We start from the raw sequence: 17,174 nt of genomic DNA, 5'->3' as shown, positions 1-17,174 counted from the left end.
TATAGGCCTATATATATATATACATATATATATATATATATATATATATGTATATATATATACTGTATATCCAATAGACCGGAAATAAACTTTTTTATCGAATTCGCTTTTGTATGAGATCTCCGATCCATAAGGAAATTCCTTTAAGAATTCAAACCTATGACCAATAGAAATAAGAGTACTCATTGGAATTTTAGAATCAATACTTTTATTTCTATAGATCATAGGTTTGCGTCCTTTCTTTCCATGTATATTTCTCCTGCCTCTCATAACACTAATAAACGCAATTGGGTAAAAATTACTGCTAAATATATAGATATATAGGCACTTAAACACACACACACAGAAACACAGATTCAACCTACCCTCTCTCCATTTCCTAACAGTTTGGGAAACTTGTAGGTGATTGTTGTTTCCGAGTGACTGCTGCCTAATGTGACGGAAATATAAATTCATGTATTTAGCCAGATACTTGATCATTATTATATAGGGGGGATTTCTTCACAAGAGATACAGGTCTGTCGCTCCCTATGATGATGTGCTCAACCCTTTTCGCGAATTTTATTATTATTATTATTATTATTATTATTATTATTATTATTATTATTATTATTATTATTATTATTATTATTATTATTCTTTCTCGGTACTGAAGAAGAAAAGAGCATTGATTTGCATTTTCCCCTTAGCCTCTTCACTTAAAAAAAACCTAGATTACATTAACTCAACAGTAAATGAAATATTCAACTGTAAATATAATTAGCGATATGATAGAAACACGGATAACATTATTATCATCCTCCAATTCTTACCTTTTGCCTATATCAAAAAATGTCATTGTTATATATATCTGTGCATATATATATATACATACATATGTGTATATATATATATATATATATATATGTGTGTGTGTGTGTGTATATATATATATATATATATATACATATATATATATATATATATATGTCTGTATGTATACAAATATACCTGTATTTATACTGTATATATTTATATATTTCTGTGTGCGTATATAAGTGCATATGTTTTTTTGTACATGTGCAAATAAACGTTTTTGTATAAACATGGATATGCAAGATTATTCAAGAAAACTTTTATTAGAAGGAAATTTTTTAGGTAATTGCCTCTAGGTCTAGAGACACCTGGAGATTTAATTTTTAATTAAGACACTCCCACATCAGCTAATGGGATATGATCTACGCCCATGAAGGAGCGTTATCCCAAATACGGGTGGGGGTGGATGGATTGGGCGCTTAAATTTTAAATGTTTTCAATTTATAAATGATAAATGCTTCTATATATGTTCGTATTCTCCCTGTACTATATATATATATATATATATATATATATTATAAATCTCTATCAATATATCAGTCATTTAGATGAGTCGTAGAGAAAAAAATGGTCGGGATTTTGTCAGTATTTTCATCTTTCCTTGCATTAAATCGCATCTGAGCCTTACAGACTGCTGTAAGTTTTATATATATGTATATATATATATATATATATATGTATATTTATATATATGTATATATATATATATATATATATATTTATATGTATATATGAATATATATATATATATATATACATATATATATATATAAAGAGAGAGAGAGAGAGAGAGAGAGAGAGAGAGAGAGAGAGAGAGAGATGTATCATGATGTAATTTATTGCATTTATCGTAAGGAAACAATAACCATTCACAGCCTGGTGCTATTGTGGAAAGTAAAACAGGAGTGGACCAAGTGTTTACCAACCGTTAGTCAGTTTATTCCATTGAAATCAAATGTTATGAAAAAGGCCGATTGATTGGTAAATCTAAACATATTTTTCTATGCTGCAAGGTCTGTGATGCTATTGACCATTTGAGATTTTTTTAAAAATCCTGAATTACATCAAATATTTCAGGTTCTTTTCAGTTTTTTTTTTTTTTTTTTTTTTTTTGCTTTACGCGATAAATATAATTACTTTTACTTCTCCCTTATCAATTGAGTAAGTAACCATCTATGGTTGATATCATTTGGGAGATGTAAGAACCAAAGAATTAAATGGATGATGATTTGATTTCTTGGACTTCTGTTCACAATCAAAAGTGGATTATGATTATGAAAAGTACAACATGACTCTTTAGCATCACAAAATTAGGAAAAAATAACAGGACCCTAGACAAATAACATTTAAGAAATACCTGGTGATTTGTGAAAATCTAAGAAAGATTTAAAAAAAAAAAAAAAAATGGACAATATTGTCTATCGAAAATAAATGCTTTATACTTTTATGATAAAAACGCCAATCATATTTTCATTGATATTGTATTGTGATTACATCTCAAAAACTATACAAATATTCTATATTATTGTATAAATGGAAGACCTCGACGTTAAAATGGTTATAAAATATCAATACTTACAACAAATATATAATAAAGAAATGCAATGCAAAGAACTAGTAAAGTAAACATTGTTGTCAAATACAGACCAAAAGATCTATACTGAATGGGAATAACACGTAAATGTATAAAAAAAAATGACATTAACTAAGTTCAATAGAAATAATTAACCACTTGGTTAGCAAATACAAGGGTAAACTACAATTAACTATGTAATATACGAAAAGGGCAAGTTGGCATTCCTAATTAGAGAAGTAGGAATTCTCAGTATTCTTTGCCTGTTCCTTCTCCTCCAAAGGATCCTTGATTCCCGTCCGCTTTGACTCCATCGTGGCTGACGGGAACGGCGTTGGAATCGACCACTCTGTAACCATCTTCGTCAGCAATGTACTTGACGTAAAACTCGTCCCCTTCAGGTGAAGTCCAACTGGAATATTTCAAAATTATTTCATTATCGAATTATGACGCAAAATACGTAATGGAAATAACAACTGCATTTACTTTATATCAATATGCCTCTATTAAATATACATTTTTAACCAAGACAGGTAATAGATTAACATTACAAGAGATACTATCTTCTGTCCAATATGAGATTTAGGACAAATACTTCTTAATTTAGTCAAGATTTGCGCCATATCTGAATATATATATATATATATATATATATATATATATATATATATATATATATGTGTGTGTGTGTGTGTGTGTGTGTGTGTGTGTGTGTGTGTGTGTGTGTGTGTGTGTAGTGAAGAAGTTATAAGTCCTTTAACCATATAGATTATCAGGATATTAAAATGTTCATCCTTGTTATGTCTACAGTAGCTTCCCTGTGAAAAATTACATGTGAACTATTCACATGGAAAATATTTGCTATATAATATTTTTTGTGAAATATTTAGTGTAAAATACTAATTTATGTTATATATAATTATAGCGTATTCAACCTGTATTTGCTTTCTACTAATCAAGTAATCTTCAGTGCCTATGTACCAAAAATAATTACCGATTTGTTTACCTGTAATATCCTTCTACTCTATCTCCTGAATCTTCCTCTTGTTTATGATAATGGTCATTTCCCTCGAAGTCGAGGACCGTCGGAGCAGTTTTGACAAGGCAAACAACGCATACCATTGTTATAAACAGCTGTAAACAATTAACCTTTTTAGAAATGCAAAGCATTAACAATATCAAACTTTTATTCTAATATGCATTCTGAAATGAATTTATATTATCATATGGCTAGGATAGAAATCATGTTTAATTGACTTCAAATAACAAAATCAGGTAACTAAGATAATTTAATGATAACACCTAATTCATGTTTTTATTTTAGAATATATCATAAAAAGGCTACTATTGGTTCTTCATGCTGTGGCCTTTAACAGAAAAATAAATTTCTCAACATAGATTATGTAGTTGTTACAAATATGTTAGTCTGTAATATGCCCTCTAGGTTTGTCTAAACATATTATAGGATTCTCTTTTTATGTCAATACGGCAATGGTTATTTATTCATAACCTAGCCATAATCAACCACAAGATATAAACTTTACTTACAGCGTATTTCATTTTTTTCTGATTTCAACAGCCGAGTACGAAGTGATCTAACTGGAAGACGCGATGATCTGTAATAGACACCAGACCTCGGTCGCTTTGATTTTATACTCTGCTTCGTGAAGAACCCTCATGGTGCCCCCCCCCCCCCCTCCCATTCATTCACCCTAAGCCTACAATAACCTAGGAGGATGAATACTATTTTTCCTCTAAGACAATAACCAACCCCCAACCCCCGCCCTTCATCTACTCTCAAATAATCTGCTTCTCCCAATCAACCACCGAGTACCTGACCTTCCTCATCTGCCAGTAAATCCATTGACATACTCATCGTCCAGAAATCTTTGACTCGAAGGACGTTTCGCTGATAAGTAAAAGTATCATTTAATTCTGTTTTTATGCTTCAAAACATTGTTAATGCCAAGGGCTTTTTGGTGGGCTATGAATTTGCGTGTACTAGACTCTGCATAGTTCCGGTATTTGGCAATATTTATGAACTTCGTGGACATAAAAACAACCTTCTGTTAGTAGAGAGTTGGTAATTTTTTTTTTTTTTTTTTTTTTGTAGAAAAATCTTTATCATCGTTATTGATATTTTGTATTAATATCTCATGATCCTTATTCATTCTCTTAAATAATCCTTCCCTTTAATAGAAATGATTGATAACAGTCATGTGCTCAGCTGCTGTTCCATTGGTAACTTTCATTCACCTCGATCATTAACAAGAAATTCATATAAGAAAAAATAATCTAACAAAGCTAATTTTAAACTATCTTCTATCAACTAAAAATGTTATAAATTATTCATAATTCTATAAGGAAATAAATTTTCAATGCCTAAATAGTAGATTTTACAATAAAAGATGTTGGACTTGAGGCCCTCTCTGATTTGTACTGGCTTGCTGAAAATGGAGGAACTAAACTAACTTTAGCTGCTTTAAGCCTATGCAGTAAGGCAAAATAACTGCGGGTTGATTGTCTCATTCTACTTGTGTTCATTATCACGACATTCAGTATAGCAGAGAGAGTTGGTGATTGGCTTCTCCATTTATATACAGTGAAATTCTTTTTATAATATTTCTCTAATACTGGACACTTCCATTATACTCGCTATGGAATGTATTACGTTCGTTCCATCCAGCAATCGCCCCATGAACTGGAAAGAAAATTCACCAATATGCATTAACCAGGGTGGCCTCTAGAATGGAGTATGGCCAGATCTTTTTATAGAAACTACATACATGTGCTTGGGCTATTCCCCTTCTAGAATTATTAGCTCAACTCGCAATGAATCTACGCTGGCAATCTGGGAATTTTTATACAGCACACTGGCACAAATCATGACCAAGATATGAAGGGTGGGAGGGAAACTCGGCCAGCCATTATCTTTCACAAAGAGGAACAAATCATCTGACTCCAAGAATATGCTGTAGACAGGTACAGCTTCGAGAAGCTTTGACTACTTACAGTGATATCTTTTATATGGGCAAAACCTCGAAAGTGTCCTCATCAACATCAACTCTGGTCGTCTTGTCACTGACTCATTAATTAGTTATAATACAGTCGAAATTAGAGAAACAGAATCAACTCATGAGTATTATGTTGTATAGAGTTAACGTCAGAATTAAGACGATAATTATATGCCGTTATATTTTGGAGAGTATCATAATTCATATTGTTATGTTGATGTGAACACCACATATAAGAAATATATCTATTTCTGAATAACTTCCTAAATGGTAAACTTTATAACTAAGGGGCAGAGTGTATCCCATTATATTATTGTAAATTGTTGTTGGTGCTCTTTTGTATGCATATACTAATCTATATATACATAATATATATATATATATATATATATATATATATATATATATACATATATATATATATATATATATATATATATATATGTATGTATATCTATCATTCGCTAGAGGTTACGAACGAAGCAGGGGAGAAAAGAAGTGACGATGGATTGACAAGCTAAGAAAATGTGCGAGTATACACTGGTATAAAAATACCATAAACAGACGCGAGTGGAAGGGCATGTCTGAGGTGTTTGTCCTACAGTGGACTAGTTACGATTGATGAGGATGATATACGACATATATATATATATATATATATATATATATATATATATATATATATATATATATATATATATATATATATATATATATATAATGTATGTATATAATGTGTGTGTACATTTTTATTTATTTTTAGCCTATTGTGTTCATATGAGTCTAGATATTTCAGAATAAGAATGGCATTTTCTGCGGTTGACAAAATATTGATAAAAATGTTGTGCAAAATATGTTAATCTTAATCCCTCTTGAAGATGGCAGCAGTCTTGAATATAAAAAATGCTCAACATTTTCCGCCTGGCCTCCATCGCATTAAGACTTGGCACCTATTTCATATGGGTCTTAAAGCCAGGTTGCATCTAGTCATCGCCCAGACTATATGTGAAAATAGAAATATATATTTGACGAATGTTGGATGTTCTGCATGAAGTTTTATATGGAAAATTTGAAGGAATTCCTTCATAATATAAGATTTAAAAGTATGATCGGCGAGTATTTCTAAGGAGCTTTTCTCTAACTTTTTCCTCCGAACGAGACGGATAGAATGAAGTCATTCAAGAAGACAAATTATTGTAAGTTTGCCATGCACTTTCTATTTCTTTGAATGATAATTACCAGCATTGCAACACAAATAAGTAAATGTAAACAAGATTATTTTGTATATATCTAAGTGGACCCTGATAGCCTTTTGAAATTAACATTGTGTTACTCAGGTGACCCACTACTAATGCTTGTGGCACTGGGTGTGTGAGGCATCTGCGGAGTATTGCTCGGCGTCGTGGGTGTTTGGTGGGCATAAATCATTGTTGTTGGCAGAAGGTCCCATTAAGTGACCTTCTCCAAATTCATGATTCAAACTGGAATCCCCTGAAGATGGGACATGAATTGCATGAGCAGCAGAATCAAGGGCAGACAATTCTTCTTCCAACTGGCTGGGAAGTTTAATACCAGCAACACCCTTCTTAGGAATAGAACTGAGGTCACTCTTGATACCACGTCTCCGGCTAGGATCGTTACGTCTCAACTGGACCATCCTGTCAAAATCAATGAAGTACAAAAAGCCAGCAAGAAGGACTTCACATGCACGCTGACCAGAACCACATGCTGCTTCGCATTCATGACTTGTCCGCCCATCATACTGTCACCAACCATTTCGACCTTCATAATTGGTATCTGCCAGGATGAATTTCCTCCTTTTCCATTTCAATAACATAAAGAAGAGTCGGGTGATCAAGGAAATCTGCTGGTATCTCTTGTCGACACATGGCTCAACGTTTGCTCTGGTTAGCTTCGCCCTTTACACTCAAAAAGCAGAAAATATGCGAGCATGGCAAGCGAACAGGATGCACACATTTCTGAAGGCAAACGGCATATTCTAGTTCCTCTTCCTCTTCTATCTTTGGTTGTGAGGGCTGTGTTTTCGTCGGCTCTGTCGTATCTTCGTTCTCTTCTGTCTTCTCCTTCAAGATTTCTGCAGTCGACTCTTCTTTATTTGAAGACTCAGCCATGTCTGAAGTCCCAACGTTTTCCCGTTTTAGTCCCACTTAGGTTTTGCCTCCGATAAGGGATAACTTTTAGCATAGAATTGGCTTGGAAATGTATTAATGTTAACAAACGACAACAACAACAAATGCAGTCGTTTCTAGTCCACTGCAGTACAAAGGCCTCATACATGTCAATTCATGTGAAAGGTTTGGTCAGTTTTCATCACCATGCTGGCCAATGCGGATTAGTGAAGGTGGGAGATTTTTGTCTGATCGTACACAGCAAACCAATGTAGTATTGGTGGCCTTGACTAGTAAAGCTTTCACCACATTAAGGTATCCACACTCAGAAAGGGACACATTAAAGGTGAGTTTACAATTGAAAAAATACTGACTAAAAACCTTTTTCATGTACTATGATACCTATTGAAGTTGAAAACTTTCTTGTGATATGATATAGCGATGTTGGAAATGTTTTTAGTAGTGCAAAATATACTGGTACTGAAGGCTGTTCTCCTGAATTGCAGTCGATACTGATTTTGACTACTCCTTTAATGAATGTATCGATATAGATTACTTTTATTTTACTTTAAGGGCTGCTTATCTGGTTTTGTACAGCAGGGTAACTATACTCTCTACAGGACCTCTACAGTCATTTTATAATGTTTATTCGGGAGTATTTAACATTTCACAATACGTATTGCTCGCTTACTGTTAGATCATCACTATCGAGACACTCACAGAATACGAAAGTCCTCAGTTTCCTCTTGAAAGCCTTAATATCTTCAATTATTCAGATGTCTCGTGGGAGCTTGTTCTATAGTCTCGGGGCCGCACATTTAATGGCTCTAGAGCCTACAGTAGACACGTATCTTGGTTCTAATAGTTTGAAACCATCTGTAACTATTCTCGTGTCAGGACGATTTGTTGGCTGCACAAAATGTAGCATTTCTCTTAGATATTTTGGACGACCGGTTCTGCTTTAATCGGCAGCCAATGTAGATCAATTAGTATAGGAATTATCTTTTCTCTAGGTGGGACACCCTTTATCAGTCGTGCTCCTCTGTTTATTATGTTTTGTGATATCTTAAGTTATACTTTTGGTAGATTAATACCATCGGTTTGGTCCTCTCATATTGTTCGGTATTTATGTTAACGAAGATTTTGGTATTTTATTACGTTTGAGGGTTTTGTTGTAATCATTAATATTTGGATGTATATAAACAAGCCAGAAATTTCTTTTGATATTGAATTCACTTTGCCTTGGAATGACAGATCCATGCGTAAATTCATTTTATGATAAGAATATGTGGACGAGTAAGGATTCTACCCTTTGCCGAGCAGAAATCAGAGTGAAGGCTATCCAACCCATTATTTTAATTTCTACTCTATAAAGGCTCGAACACATACCCAACCAAAAGTTTTTATCATAAAATTAATTTCATTATTGGATTTGTGTTCCTGAGACATATTAAATTCGATATAGTATTTTCTGGCTTACTTTAATAAATGAGAATCATGAGTGATAGTGAATATATTTGTATGTTGTAGGCCTATATGTAAGAAAATATCAATGATACATAGTTTTAAATGTAATTGACCTTGAATCCAGATAATGCTCATATAAGAGAGAAAATGATGAATGCTAAGAGTTTTTAAAACGAAAACAAAGGAATGCTAGGTACAATCATTTATTAGAAATAAAATTTTTGCTCTTGCCTCTAAAAAATTTAGACTTACATTTACACAATGTCACTTCGGATACTTACCAATAATTAAAAAAATTACCATATATATATATATATATATATATATATATATATATATATATATATATATATATATATATATATTTATATATATATATATATATATATATATATATATATATAGATTATCACTAATACTGGCTTAACAATTTTGAATGAAATAAAAATCATAAGTTGCACAGTATTAAAAGTTAACAATTATATAGATCGTATAAGAATACCAATCTATCAAAGAAAGAGTTATCATTAGGCAAGTAACTCTCAAGAATGTAACTAAGGAAAATGTGATATATTTTTTCTTTTTTTTTAGTTTTTTATATTTTAGATCATTGGAATGGAAAGAGAGAGTTTTCAAAACCTAAATTACGCATTAAGGAAGTTTAGAATGACCTTGATTAAGGAAGTAATAGTGAGGTAAACAGGTGCTCAAAAAGTAACTGTGAATTGATGTGGATTACTAGTTGGAACTACGTATTCAACCGTTAAAATCCTTTGGCTGTTCCTTCTTCTCCTCCAAAGGATCCTTGATTTCCGTCTGCTTTGACTCCTCCGTGGCTGACGGGAACGGCATTGGAGTCAATCACTCGATAACCATCTTCGTCAGCAATGTACTTGACGTAAAACTGGTCTCCTTCAGGTGAAGTCCAGCTGGGAATGTTCAAAAGATCTTTTGATTATAGTGCTATGAAAAATTTTATAACAAGATTAACAATAATCATGACAATAACAGAAAAGTAACAAGTGAGTATGTTATTTTCTTCATTTTTATATTTGTTGACACCTCAATGTCTTGAATACCACCGTCTCACTTATCAGGAAACCTGACCTTTCTTTCGTGGGTTTTCAACTATTGGAAAAATTTTCTTTATCGAAGGAGATGCCTCAGATTTGCTGCAGAAAACCAAAAGACACGAGGTTTTTTCTAAATTTCAAAGCATGGCATACAATTGAGGCGAATTTAAATATCAATTTATAGTCGAAATTACTCATACTACTTTCAAAGTATGATTTAGATGATAAAGCGCCTTAGAGAATTTGCGATTTTGTGTTAAGGATCAAACTTGCTGCAGAAAATAATAAAAATAAACATTTCTTATGTGAATTTTTCCTTAACATTCTGCAAAATATAGAACAAAGTGTACCGATGGCTAGGGTAGCTTCTCATTATAGAATATTGATCGTGTATATTTAGAAATGGCAAGAATTATATTTATAAGCCAAGGGCTACATCGATGGTGGTCAATTATCATAGAAGGTAAATCAATTATATTTGTCATAAGACATGGGAGTGCTGGTCATAGCGGTCTTTACGCGGTATACACTTAGCCTATTACTTTACTGTCCATTTTTTTTTTTTTCACATAACCTCGATCTAATTCCGACCTCCCCCTCCCCTTATTCTAAGAACAATTACTTCTGGCAAACTTCATTAAAATCTGCATTATGTAAATTGATAATCTTGTTAGACTAGAATATGGTAAATGTAATATCTTGTTTGTGATTTCAACATTCTACATTGTTTACTTGTAAAGTCTTTGATGTGAAAATACAGTGTTTATGAAATCTACACAAGAAATCTTTACCTGTCAAATCATGACCTACGCTGTTTTACCTATGAAATATATACCTGTAAAATAAGTACATGTATGATGTCAATCTTTATTATTCATGCAGACCCTTTGCGATACATACTAGAGGAATATTCTCTTGTGAATTAATTGATTGTGAGATACCTACCTTTCATTTACCTGTAAAATAATTGCCTGTAAGATATTTACCTAATAAACATTTAACTGTAAAGTAATTACCTGCAAAAATTACTTATGGAATATCTACTTTTAAAGTATACACCTATGCGAGATTTACCTGTAATAACCTTCCACCTTATCCCCAGCGTCTCCCTCTTGTTTATGATAATGGCTCTCCCCTTCGAAGTCAAGGATTGTTGGTGTAGCCTGGACAAGGCAGGTGGCACAGGCCATGGCAATGAGGACCTGTAAAGAATGGTCTATTAGAATGTGGCCACAAGTGACTTCACTTGTATTGTAATAAGGAAGCTTACGTTTGTTTTTCTTTCGTCATTGAAAAATCTTGCTATTAATTATTTTGGAAATTTAAGTTTTGCAAAAAATAATAAATTCGATCATTCTTCGTGTGTCATATTTTAATGTTATTTTTTTAACATTGCACTGTTTTCTTCATTTAAAGTCACATAGCTCAACATGAATTATCTAGTATTTGCAAAGTAATATTGTCAAATGTTTAATTCTCAATTGGATAATGGTAGAATTTTGCATGGGAAAATAAGAATAAATGATAAATAGAGGCCCTTATATAACTATACCACTCACTATGAACTTCATTATCCAGAAATAAGAAGAAAGTATCTCAGAGATATAATTCGCTATGATTCAAACGCGTTAAGACGTATCTCTTAGCTGGATGCTGCTTCGAGATGTGATAACCACCAGACTGCGATTTCTCTACTTATATACCCCTCATGCACGACCGTCATGATGCTCATTCATCCACTTACCCATCTTACACCCAACTCCCGCCCCCCACACTCATATCTACCCAACGCCATATACCATCACCATTCCTGACCCTGGAGTCATCCATCCTTTGCCCACAATTACACCCCGTAATTAGACCATTCCCAATAAAGCCATTTAGCTAATATTTCGATCTAAATTGTAATTGTTTTGAAGGACGTCTTATGACAAGGAAGAGTTTCATTTGATTCTTTTTCTATGCATCAAAAGCATCTTAATGTCAAGGAGTTTATGAAAACCAGATAATGCTCAGAAATGGTCCATTCTCTCGTGGACGATTTCTTAGATAGTTTGTTATTTTAGGTAAGTGAAGTCTTGACTGCATCTATATCTGGGAGTTTTCATTATCTCCCTTATAAATAGCATATATATATATATATACATACATATATATATATATATATATATATATATATATATATATATATATAATCTTTGCTTGTTCGTGCATATCTACTTAAATATTTAGCCGCCGTTATTGATGGGTCGCGTACACTAGTATCTGTATAATTAACTGATACTAACATACTTAAATTATCATCGTGACGAAATACGTAGTTGAGTCAAATCTTTCAATGTTAAGATACGTGACGAACTGCAAGTAATATTTAAGGATCTTGACAGTGTCCCTTCAGACCCAGGCTACACCTACTTTTTAGCCTTCTAATTTTTTTGCACCTAACTATCCATTTCTTTTCACTTCTACTATACGGTGCAATTGGGAGATTTTTTCCTACTTGCATTTCAGATCTAAATAGCCTCCTTTGCCCGAACCCCAGACCAAATCCCATAAATCATTAAATCCGTGATTTGATGCTGGAAAATTTTTGACAAATGTTAGTCTGTAATTAATAATTAAAATTATTCCCAAAGAAAAATTGACACAGCCTTCATCAAAAACTTAAACCTATGGTAAATGTAGATTCCTGTAATAAGAATTTGTTACCCAATTATTGACGTAGAGAATTCGAGACAAAACATTATGGCAATACCAATTTAGAATTTGTTTTATGTACATAATTTCCTGTTTATTATCTTTAAGAACTTCTATTGCATATTCAGTTTTAATTTCAGTTACCCATATAACCTGTCGTTGTAATGACCAAGGCCCTCAATGCAAACCTTTTTTACCTAAATTTCACACCGATGAAAATAAGTTTTACCGGTTGATATTGTTTTCTCTACTACTACTACTACTACTACTACTACTACTACTACTACTACTACTACTACTATTCATAGCTCCTCCAATCCTTGCCCAAGTAATATATGCCTAAATTAAGCATATTTATTGCACAAATAAATCAAATCCTAAACTGATCTATAACCAAAGTAATTATTGCTCAATTTTGTATGCCTGGAATACTTTTTGACATACTATTTAGAGTCCCCAGATATTATACCCAAAGTAAATATGACCGAAGCAATCTTTACCCAAAACCAGTAATGGCCAAATAAAATCAAGTCTAAAGTATTTTACGCCCAAAGTAATTTAAACATCACATCCTCGTAGTAGAAAATGGTCTTAGTTGTTAAGTTCTTCCCTGATTAAAAAAACGCTGTCGGCATAAATTAATTGCCAGAACAGCAAAACAACATACTTCGTGAATGAGAAAAAAAATGACATTAAGAAATGAGAGCCCAGTTTAACATAGTGTAGATCCATAAAACTTCATTTCCCAGTAATTAAAAGACGGAAGAGAAATGATTCCGAGTATTTGAACTTTTCATAGCCACAATTTTCTTTTATGGTCTTTTTTATTTACTAGAATCTTTTTTTTTTTCTTTGCTTTTTGTGTGCAGAGTACATATTGCTCGTCCCCTTACTAGCATCAGGTCTGAAGAATCGAACAACAATGACACTTCTACTTTCACTGGTATTTTCAATTTAGGAAATGGTTATATTTTCTTTTACAATTCATAAGACTTCTTGCAGAGAGTTTCGAAAAAGATTTTCTGTAGCTATTATATTCACTAATCTAAAACAAAATATATTATCGTTTAAATACCTTTTTGAGATAAGTTATGAAATTTAGATAGCAGTTTTTTCTGAAATGTTAACTACATCAACATCGAGAAATAATACTTTGAAAAACGAATCATAAATGATAGAAATTGTATTAAAGAACAGATAAACCCAGAATTCTTCCACAGGCAAATTTGAAAATTTAAATGAAAACAGAACAATTTTCATTAAAAAATGATATCTTATCATCACGAAAATTACTTCATCTTTTTTCTTTGCTTACTAATTAGTATGTTTACTTAACTGTATGCTTAAACATTCTAATACGTTTTATTAGTTCCATAGAAATTAATGACATTGGTGTTTAGAAATAAACCAATGAAGCCTGCCAACATCGGATAATTGCATATTTAGCAAATAGTGAATGAGTCCAATCTAACGTTCCATATAAATAAAATGATAATGAAGCACCGAAGGAGAAATTAAAAACTGGATCGGAGTTGATATTCCAGTTTTATGAGAAAGCACTAACTCCAATAGGGTTTTTTACTTTGCCTATTTTGTCTTGATATATACATATATACAGTGTATATATACAGTATATGTATATAAATATGTATATGTATATATATGTATATATAATGTATATATAATGTATATATATATATATATATATATATATATATATATATATATATATATAAATATGTATATGTATATATATATATATATATATATATATATATATATATATATATATATGTATGTATGTATGTATGTATGTATATATACTGTATATATATATATATATATATATATATATATATATATATATATATATATATATATATATATGTATATGTATATATATATGTATATATTTATGTATATATATTTATATATAAATTAATATATATATTTATATGTATATTTATATATGTATTTATATATATATATATATATATATATATATATATATATATATATATACGTATATATATATATATATATATATATATATATATATATATATATATAAAAATATATTCATATATATATATATATACATATATATATACATACATATATATATATATATATATATATATATATGTATGTATGTATATATATATATATATATATATATATATATATATATATATAGTTATATAAAAAATATACCTATATTTATAAGCTTCAATAAGTTGCCGTACGGATTGTGTTTGAATGAAATGTAGAGGGAGAGGGAGAGAGAGAGAGATGATATAATACAATATTACCGTATAAGAAACTGTAAATAAGTTTACACACTAAAAATCACCATTTTACCTTTAAGATGACTTCGCTGACTCCCTTGCTTATTGAGCAGGAAAGAAGGTGGAATTTCTAGTAAGGAATTAGTTGCTAGTGGAAGAGCATGACAGTATGGTTTTTGGTTCTGCTAACTTCAATAATTCCTCGTTACTTAATGGCTGCTAGTAAGCCTCGCTCAATCAACTGTTCAAAGGCTTCTTCCAACTCCATTTCAAGTTCAGTACTAAGGAATACCAAATGTTTATATATAAGTTTTATTGTCTCATCAAAACTTTTAAAATCATAAACGAAACAAGGGCATAGTTTCTTTCATACACCATTCATTACTATTTGAGTACCAACTGTCCAAAAGCACTTATGCTTAACACCTCCTGATAAATATTATAGCCCTTCCAAAACCCACGAATGTTCTTCATCCCATCCTCTGCCGAAGCAGCATCAACTGGCTAGCGTAAGGTACGCCAGAAATAGTTCAGCTTGAAGATCACCATGAAGCCTTGGTCCATGGGCTGTATAAGAGAGGTAATGTTGTGTGGCAAGAAAACAACTTTTACATTTGGGTCTAGATCGTTCAGGTGCATGGGATGTCTGGGTGCATTATCAAAGATCAACATTACCTTAAAAGAAAGTTTCTTTACCTTACAATACTCCTTAACTGATCGTATAAAACGGCCATTGAACCATTCTTCGAAAATGGCCATGTTGACCCATGCCCTCGGATTAGATATTAAAATCACAGGAAGCGTGGGCTTTGAAATGTTTTTGAGGACCCAGAAATTAATAGCATGGTAGAAAAATAATGATTTCAGCTTGACCTTGTCCGCTAAGTTACCCCGAACGTTAATGTTAACTTACCAGCCACCCGTTGAGATACTACCACTAGAGAGTCATGGGGTCCTTTGACTGGCCAGACAGTACTACATTGGATCCTTCTCTCTGGTTACGGTTCATTTTCCATTCACCTACACCCACACTGAATATTCTAGCCTATTTTTACATATTCTCCTCTGTCCTCACACACATGACAACACTGAGACTATCAAACAATTCTTCTTCACCCAAGGGCTTATTGCACTGTATTTATTCAGTGGCCACTTTCCTCTTGGTAAGGGTGGAAGGGACTCTTTAGCTATGGTTAGCAGCTCTTCTAAGAGAAGGACACTCCAAAATCAAACCATTGTTCTCTAGTCTTGGGTAGTGCCATAGCCTCTGTACCAGGGTCTTCCACTGCCTTGGGTTAGAGTTCTCTTGCCTGAGGGTACACTCGGGGCACACTATTCTATCTTATTTCTCTTCCTCTTGTTTTGTTAAAGTTTTCATAGTTTATATAGGAGATATTTAATTTAATGTTGTTACTGTTCTTGATATATTTTATTTTTCCTTGTTTCCTTTCCTCACTGGGCTATTTTCCCTGTTGGAGCCCCTGGGCTTATAGTATCCTGCTTTTCCAACTAGGGTTGTAGCTTAGCAATTAATAATAATAATAATAATAATAATAATAATAATAATAATAATAATAATAATAATAATAATAATATCGTTGGCTCTCTTGCACACTTAGAAATCAATGAGAAATCGGGAATTCGCTTCCAAAAAAAGTCCATCTTATCGATATTGGAATTCAAGATGAATTTGTTATTCATCTATTAGTTTGTAAAGAATAAGGAATTAGCAGCAGTAGTTTCTCCAAGACTTTTGATGTTGTACAAAATAAAAATGTTCTTGAACTGGTTAAAATACTCATGACTAACAACAAATGCAGTGTCCTTTTTATTGGGATGTCTTTTACCCAAGGCCTCAAAGACCATTCCTTCTTTTGAATCAGCACTGAGCTCGTAGGAACTTGTCCATGATTCTGCGTTTCTATCCAAAGGGATAATAAGCATTCCTTTTAATCCTAGATCAGGCCTATTTTCACATCAATAGTGGAAACGTCGGATGACATACCCTTTTCAGTAACGTATCGAACATTGCAGTCGTTATCATGGATAATGTTGGATACCGTTGTCTCAGTAAGGCC

At 32.1% G+C, this 17,174-nt stretch overlaps 2 protein-coding genes and 1 pseudogene across 2 annotated transcripts in view; all 3 read right to left on the bottom strand.

Annotated features, from left to right (window-relative positions):
• Positions 1 to 2,378: 2,378 nt before the first annotated feature.
• Positions 2,379 to 3,556, bottom strand: LOC137627437 (uncharacterized). Its single transcript, XM_068358523.1, has 2 exons — positions 3,435 to 3,556; positions 2,379 to 2,840 (listed from the first exon to the last, which is right to left on the bottom strand). The coding sequence occupies exons 1-2, from the start codon at positions 3,548 to 3,550 to the stop codon at positions 2,678 to 2,680; spliced, it is 279 nt and encodes a 92-aa protein (XP_068214624.1). The 5' UTR covers positions 3,551 to 3,556; the 3' UTR covers positions 2,379 to 2,677.
• Positions 3,557 to 6,771: 3,215 nt separating this feature from the next.
• LOC137627284 (E3 ubiquitin-protein ligase RNF146-B-like) lies at positions 6,772 to 7,581 on the bottom strand (annotated as a pseudogene).
• A 2,118-nt stretch (positions 7,582 to 9,699) lies between these two features.
• Positions 9,700 to 17,174, bottom strand: part of LOC137627438 (cuticle protein CP575-like) — a 19,189-nt gene continuing 11,714 nt past the window's right edge. Inside the window, exons 3-4 of the mRNA XM_068358524.1 lie at positions 11,186 to 11,313; positions 9,700 to 9,967 (exon numbers count right to left, since the gene is read on the bottom strand). Coding sequence (XP_068214625.1) covers positions 9,802 to 9,967; positions 11,186 to 11,301 — 282 coding nt within the window. The 5' untranslated portion in view covers positions 11,302 to 11,313 and the 3' untranslated portion in view covers positions 9,700 to 9,801. The remainder of the gene's footprint in view (positions 9,968 to 11,185; positions 11,314 to 17,174) is intronic.

This window comes from Palaemon carinicauda, chromosome 35, assembly GCF_036898095.1.
Source record: "Palaemon carinicauda isolate YSFRI2023 chromosome 35, ASM3689809v2, whole genome shotgun sequence".
In the NCBI taxonomy this organism is placed as follows: Eukaryota; Metazoa; Arthropoda; class Malacostraca; order Decapoda; family Palaemonidae; genus Palaemon; species Palaemon carinicauda.
Note: the sequence above shows the minus strand (reverse complement) of the source record. Positions and strands in the feature narration are given on the sequence as shown.